Consider the following 7,068-nt stretch of genomic DNA (forward strand, 5'->3'; position numbering starts at 1 on the left):
ACTTGGTCCTCTGCCATCTGTACTGCTCTGTGGGTCTATGCTCTCCACTTCATTCTACTGAACTAACGACTTGGCCAGCTAGAGAACCCGAAGACATCACACACACACTCCTCCTGGGTGTAGCACAGTTTCAACCCAACAACTTTTTGAGATTTTTCAATGAGGATTCACTGAAGCCAAAAAGTTGCTGTTGTGATCATTCAGTCATTGATTCTAGGGCTCAGTGGGCTGGTGTTAACTCAAAGGTGCTGAATCCAAACAGAATACAGTGAAGTGAAGAGAGCAACAGGAGAGATCATAAATGAGTCAAAATACAAGCCGGAACCCTGAGCATCTGTATTTGCCTCTTCCACCTCCCCAAGTCCCATGGAAATGGCAGAAGAAATATGAAAATGAAAATAAGTTTGTAGTAGCAGAGGAAATCAGAAAAGGTAACATCAGCTGACCGTAAGATGAGACATTTCTGTTCTATATAAAGGACATGTGTCAGCTTGATGGCAAAATAAGGAGGCTGAAAAACTTGTTTCATCATACAGGTGAAGGAGATCATTGACAGAACATCTTCTCAGTGGCACCCTAGGTAACACAAAGAGCAGAGTCAGTGGATGTTGGGAAAAGAAACTACGACTTTGCCAGTCCCCGTTTCAGGACAGATGGGTGTGGGATTTGCCCCAGGATAAAGCTACAAGTACAGTTCTCTAAGTAAAGAAGGATATCTGCTTTGGGAGTCTTCCAGAGAGGACGATGGGCCCAAGAGAGAACTGGGCAGTACCCAGGACAACCTCTGGTCAAAGATAAGAAAGAAGTCCCACTGCCCCACCCCCTAGAAACAAACCTCTCTGACAACCTCAGTGAAAGCCTGACCAGTCCCACTTCCTCCTCACCCACCCGAGCCAAGGCCCCCCATCATCGGAATCTGCATTAACAACCAGGAAACTAGGGATTTCCACTTAGGTTGAGAAAAGAGAAAGGCATCTCTGAAGGTGTGAAATTTACCAAGGCACAGGTCCACCAACTAACCTGCCTACCTTTCTTCCTGCACCTCCTAAAATGGTACCTTGAAGTGAGGTCCTTCCTAGGACCACCTGCATAAGAATCACCTGGAATGCTTGGTTAAATTGGGTACATCTGTGCCCTACCTCTTATTCTCCAGTCATCTTCTATCCACCCCTACTCCCAAATGATGGAGTAAAAGAAACTTTTCTACACTGAAGTCAAACCTTTAAAATGAGCTATTTTAGCAGAGAGGATAAGGTAAGACATAGTGTGAATGTGTATTTGATTGCTTTAGAGTGATAATAATTCCCAGCTTTAATCATTATCTCAGGGGCACCTGGGTGGCTCAGTAGGTTAATCATCTGACTCTTGGTTTCAGCTCAGGCCATGATCTCAGTTTATCAGTACGAGTCCCGCATGGGGCTCTGCACCAACAGTGTGGAGGCTGCTTGGAATTCTCTGTCTTCCTCTCTCTCTGCCCTTCACATGCTTGCTCTCTCTCTCAGAAAAATAAATAAACTTAAAAAAATCATTGTCTCAGGTTTCTTCTTCTAATAGTGTTTATTATTACAAAGGATATTTGGTTATCGATTAGTTTTTTTCCCTATAGCTTTTTATGGCAAATCACCCAAAAAGTAAGCATAGGTTTTAAACTTTTTTGGAATCAAAAACTGTTTTGTTGTTGTTTAGAATTCAGTGTTTTCTTCTGAATTTTGAGACAGTTGACCTAGATTTACGAATTACAAATATAAACATATATGCTTTAATGGATATGAATGTAAAATTGATATTCACTCCAACTTTGAATGTTTGTCTTAATGTCCTTTACCTTTAAAGAGGAAATCTTTTAGGAAGTTATATCTACTGAGAGAAAACATCCAAAATGTAGAAATAAGGCAGGAAAAGGAGGACTGCAGACAGCTCCTCCAATGTCATTTGGAACATTGTCCAAGGCCCACCCCAGGGTTCCTAAATCTGCAGGGGGAATGTCCTCTTGAGTGATGTTCTACTTACTATTGATGGGGCCCCAGACTTTGTGAAATTACATTAACATGCAAATATTTATCTAGCACAAATGTAAATGATTTTTGTCTAGTAGATAAGATAATTCCCCAAATCACAGTTGTATTGTCTTACAGGATATTACCCTGTTTTTCCCTGACTTAACATTTTAGAATGCCATCCCCAGTTAATGATATAAGTCTCTGTTCCACAGATGACCTTTGGCTCCAATTTATGGTTCCCTCATTAAATAGGTTAAGTACATTTTGGACACATATTCAATCTATGTTTGAATGAGTTTGAATGTTTTTAGCTTTTAAAAAATTCTCTTATGTTTCATTTCAAAAAAGAACGCAGAATCCAGTTTTCAGCAATTCCTATAGTTTGTTTTTCCTCTTAAAGTTCAAGGAAAGCTACATTGGATACTCTTTATTAATGCATTGCTTTTTATAACCAGAGCAGAAAGAACAGTAATTGTTGCTTTTTAAAAAAATAGGCCAAGAAAATCCCAGGAGGTAGTTGGGACAGGAGAAGTGGAAATAGGGGTGGCTGGCACCTAGTATCCCTTCTCCTCAAGCAAGCTTCCTTTTTCTCAGGTCTGTATCATTAGTTCGACTTCAGGGACCTCACGCAATTCTGAACTCCCAAATCAAAGGGGTTGGCACAGACACGCTGCCCCTTCTTGGTGAGGAAGCTGGGGAGCAAGGTGGAGAAAAATTACAAACTAAGGGGGGTTCAGCAAATAGGGATGGGGAGCCCCATCCTCCCTGGCCCTGGGATCCCTCACTCAGCCCAGCCTGTCCTTTTCTTTCTCTGCTGCAGGGGCTCAGGGCACTTCCTCTCTGAGACCCTGCCTCTGCTGAGATGCCTTAGTGACTCATGGGAGTCTCCTTGGGCAGCCTTTCTTCTGTTCTCTCCTTCTGTCTCCAGCCTCCCTCTTCAGGAACATCTCATACCTGATGCCCTGCAGGATCCTAATTAGGACACGTGCCTATCATGACCTGGCAGGATCCATAGGGTGGGTGGGACTTTTCTAGATACCTGTCCATCAGGTCCTCCCCTCCCAAGACATGGCTGGTGAGCTTGGTGCTTACATGACACCTGGCTGGGAGCACCCGCTGCTTGTTTCATAGTAATCTTTCATGGATCCACATCGGATTTTCCGTGGAGTGTATTGGGTGCAGCAGTCAGAGGGACGGTGAAAGCCTGCAGCAAGGGGAAAGGGTCATTTAGGGACTGGGTCTCTTTTTGAGGAAGACTAGATCCTTTTCCCCTTTCCTCCAAAGTCCTGGGGAGGGTGAGAAGGCACAGGACTTCAAAGGGAACCTTCTCTTCCTCGGCCAGCACTTGCTTCCCTCTCCTCGGGGCTGAGCTATGTGTCTGGGGGCACCCAGGCAGGGCCACAACAGGGCCATGACAATTTCTGAAAGAAGAGGAAACTTCTGATGCCTGCAGGAGGCATTAGAGAGCACCTGCTGTCCCAGGGGATCCAACTCAGGAGACAGCTGGGTGGAATAGAGGTCACCCCTAAAATTCTATCCCGATCTTCCTTGGGATGTTCGCCACCTTCAGGATCTTTCCCCCCTTGCCCCCAACCCCCACCTCGTAAATGAGGTGTTTTGAAGCCACCGGGCAGACCTGTGCAGCTGCTGCTTTTAAACACAAGCTATAATATAACATATACTTTTACCTTGCAGATGTATCGAGGTTTCATGAGGACGTATTGCCACCATGGGTTCTATTTGGGAGAAACAAGGGAAGAGAAGTCACAGAGGCAGCATTGCCCCAGTATCTCCACCAGTCTCATTCCTCAGCCCCGTCCCCTGGTAGGGAGGTGATGATGCTGGACCACTGGACACTGTCTGGGTTCTAGGTCTGCCTCAGGGCCCATTGTCTCTCTTAGGGCCCTGAGATGTTTCAGGAAACTCTTGAAATTGGGATGTGAAATCATCCTGTTGACTTTGAAATACAAAAAGCAAACCGAGGGGCGCCTGGGTGGCTCAGTTGGTTAAGCAGCCAACTTCGGCTCAGGTCATGATCTCGCGGTCTGTGAGTTCGAGCCCCGCGTTGGGCTCTGTGCTGACAGCTCAGAGCCTGGAGCCTGTTTCAGATTCTGTGTCTCCCTCTCTCTGACCCTCCCCCGTTCATGCTCTGTCTCTCTCTGTCTCAAAAATAAACAAACGTTAAAAAAAAATTTCAAAAAGCAAACCGTAAATCCCATATGAATAAATCAGTTGAATTAGCTACATAATGTGATACAGCCCACAATACTTTCTGTATATTTCCGGAATCCACAGAGCTCAGGAAGCAGAAACATTTTTTATTAACTGATTTGGTGGCACAGTGCCACCCAGGGTGAAGAGAAGCTATTTATAATCTTTATTTATCCCATTAGCATAAATATTTGTACGTGTTTGCTGCAAAAGTACTACTATGTTTGATTGAAGTACACTTCCCCAGCTCTGCCAGGGATGTTAAGTAATGTCCAGGTATATGTTGCCTTTTAAAAAATGATACTTATTGCATTGCAAATGTGAAATATACATAATAAACATTTATAATTTTAAGCATTTTTAAAAGTGCACAGTTCAGTGGCATTAAGCATATTCACATATTGTGCAACCATGACCGCAATCCATCCACAGAATCGTTTTCATCTTGCAAAACTGAAACTCCTTACTATGAAGCAATAACTCCCATTTTTCCTCCCCCTGAGCCCCAGGCCACTACCATTCTTTCTGTTCCTGAATTTGACTACTTTGAGTACCTCGTATGAGTGGAGTCATACAGTATTTGTCCTTTTGTGACTGGTATATCTCACTTAACATAATGTCTTCAATGTTCATCCATTTTTTAGCCTTTATAAGGCTGAATAATGTTTCATTGTATGTATATACCCCATTAAAAAAATCTCTTCATTTGTTGACGGACACTTGGGCTGCTCTTACCTTTTGACTGTAATGAATGATGCTGTTATTAGCATGGGTTTACACATATCTCTTCATGTACCTGCTTCCAGTTCTTTTGGGTATAATTTCAGAGTGGAATTGCTACATCATATTCTATTACTACTTAATTTATTTTTATTTTAAAAGTTTATTTATTTTGAGAAGGAGAGAGCATGTGAGCAGGGAGGTGCAGAGAGAGAGAGAGAGAGAGAGAGAGAGAGGGAGAGAGAAAGAGAGAGAAAGGGAGAGAAAGACCGAGAGAGAGAGAGAGAGACAGACAGACAGAATCCCAAGCAAGTTTCATGCTGTCAGAGCAGAGCCCGACTGGGGGCTCAATCTCCTGAACTGTGAGATCATGACCTGAGCCAAAACCAACAATCGGATGCTCAACCAACTGAGCCACCCAGGTGCCCCTATATTACCTTTTTAAAAATGGAATAATTCTGCATTCCAAAACACATCCAGCGCCAAAGTTTTCGATTAGGGATTGTGGACCTGCATTATGCTAACTAGTCAAACCCAACTACACTGTTAGCTTATTTCTTATATAGTTACATATGAATTCTATTCAAGGAGGCATGCACTGAGGCATGCATGAATTCTGTTTAAGGAGGTATACTTGATATGTTTGCTATGAGGTGTGTGGTGCTTGCAAAATAAAATCTTCAGTGGCCTTGTCTTTCCACAGCAGCCTCCTAACTAGCTCAGACCCTCATTCTACCACTTAATAGTTGTGTAATCTTGAGCAAGTTGTCTAAATTTCTTATGCCTCAGTTTTCTCAACTGTAAAATCAGAATAATGATAATAATATATGCAAAACTATACAAGTTGTCGATAGTCTACCCCACAGGGTTGTTAGGGGGATCTAATGTATTAAGTCCATAAGACACTTAGAACAGTGCCTGCTTGCATATAGGAAGCACTAGATAGTTATTTGTTAAATACATAGAATGGTTAGGTGACTTGGGTGAGTCACTTTTCTGGCTTGTCCCATTTCCTCTTCAAAATGATAGTTTTACACTAGATGGTATGTAATCCTTCTAACATTGTAGAATTCTATGCTTCTTTCTACAAATTTACAATTTTACTACACTGCTTTTGATTTAGCTCTTAACCACCCTAGTTCAGCTAAGAGAAGGTATCAAATAATTCTGGTCATGAAAAGGGAGAGGATTATTTCCCTTAGGGGGACCAGTCATTTGTACAGTTTTTCCCAGAGACCAAAGGCTGCAGAGGGAGGTCCACACCCTACTGCTGCTGCTTTTAAACAAGTGGCAAATTCACATCTGCATCTGGGACAGGGAGCAGTCACAGGAGGACAAAGGTGTCCTTTTGTGTCTCCTCTCCAGATTGCAAGTTACCATGGAGCTTATCACCAGTGAGAAGGCTCACTGAACTCACCATGAAGGGCCTGGACCTGGGCTCCAAAGGCAGTAGCAACAATGAGGAAGGGGAAGGCAGCTGCGAAGACCTTCATTTTCCCAGTGGAAGGTGAAGCTGGTCTGGGGACTCCTGGCACTGTGCTCTCTGATTCCCTGGGATCCCAGTTCTGCTCTTGTTTTTATAAGAGAGGAGGATCAGGAAGTCACAGGGCAGAGGGTCAGAATTCTATTCTTTGGTTATACAATAGACAACATTCTATTTCTGAAAAACGGAACAAGGCTGAGAATGCAATAGGAAGTAGAGGGCAAAGGTGCCTTCATGCTTTCCCAACTGCCCAGTGGATACAGGCACAGAGAGTGACTATTTCATGAAGGACTCTTCCTCCAGGAAATTCATTTCATCCTTGATGTTGCAGTGTTTTCCTCAAGAGTTAAGTACCTTCAAGTGGGCAAATAGTTGGTAAACTGGTCATGAGATTCCTTATGCAGACTCCTGATCCTTGACCCTTCTCTTTGTTTCATGCCCCATATCCAAGCCATTCATAAACACTGTTGATTCTACTTTCAAAAACATATCCAGAATCTCATTATTCCTCAGCACCTCCTCTCTCTCCACCTGGTCCAGGCTACCCTTGTCTCTCACAGAGATTCTTGCAAAAGCTTCCAACTTGTCTCTTTAATGACTTTATGCCCTTCAGGTCATTCTCAGCAATGCAGCTGTAGTGACCCTGTTAAAATA

General features: G+C 43.3%; 1 protein-coding gene across 1 annotated transcript; it reads right to left on the reverse strand.

The window, feature by feature from the left end:
- Window positions 1-2,362: 2,362 nt before the first annotated feature.
- Window positions 2,363-6,510, reverse strand: LOC132687976 (C-C motif chemokine 15-like). Its single transcript, XM_060646654.3, has 4 exons — window positions 6,349-6,510; window positions 3,689-3,736; window positions 3,093-3,204; window positions 2,363-2,692 (listed from the first exon to the last, which is right to left on the reverse strand). Exons 1-4 carry the CDS (start codon window positions 6,422-6,424, stop codon window positions 2,605-2,607), a joined length of 324 nt encoding a protein of 107 aa, XP_060502637.1. The 5' UTR covers window positions 6,425-6,510; the 3' UTR covers window positions 2,363-2,604.
- Window positions 6,511-7,068: the final 558 nt, after the last annotated feature.

This window comes from Panthera onca, chromosome E1 (assembly GCF_046562875.1).
Source record: "Panthera onca isolate mPanOnc1 chromosome E1, mPanOnc1 haplotype 2, whole genome shotgun sequence".
Taxonomy (NCBI): Eukaryota; Metazoa; Chordata; class Mammalia; order Carnivora; family Felidae; genus Panthera; species Panthera onca.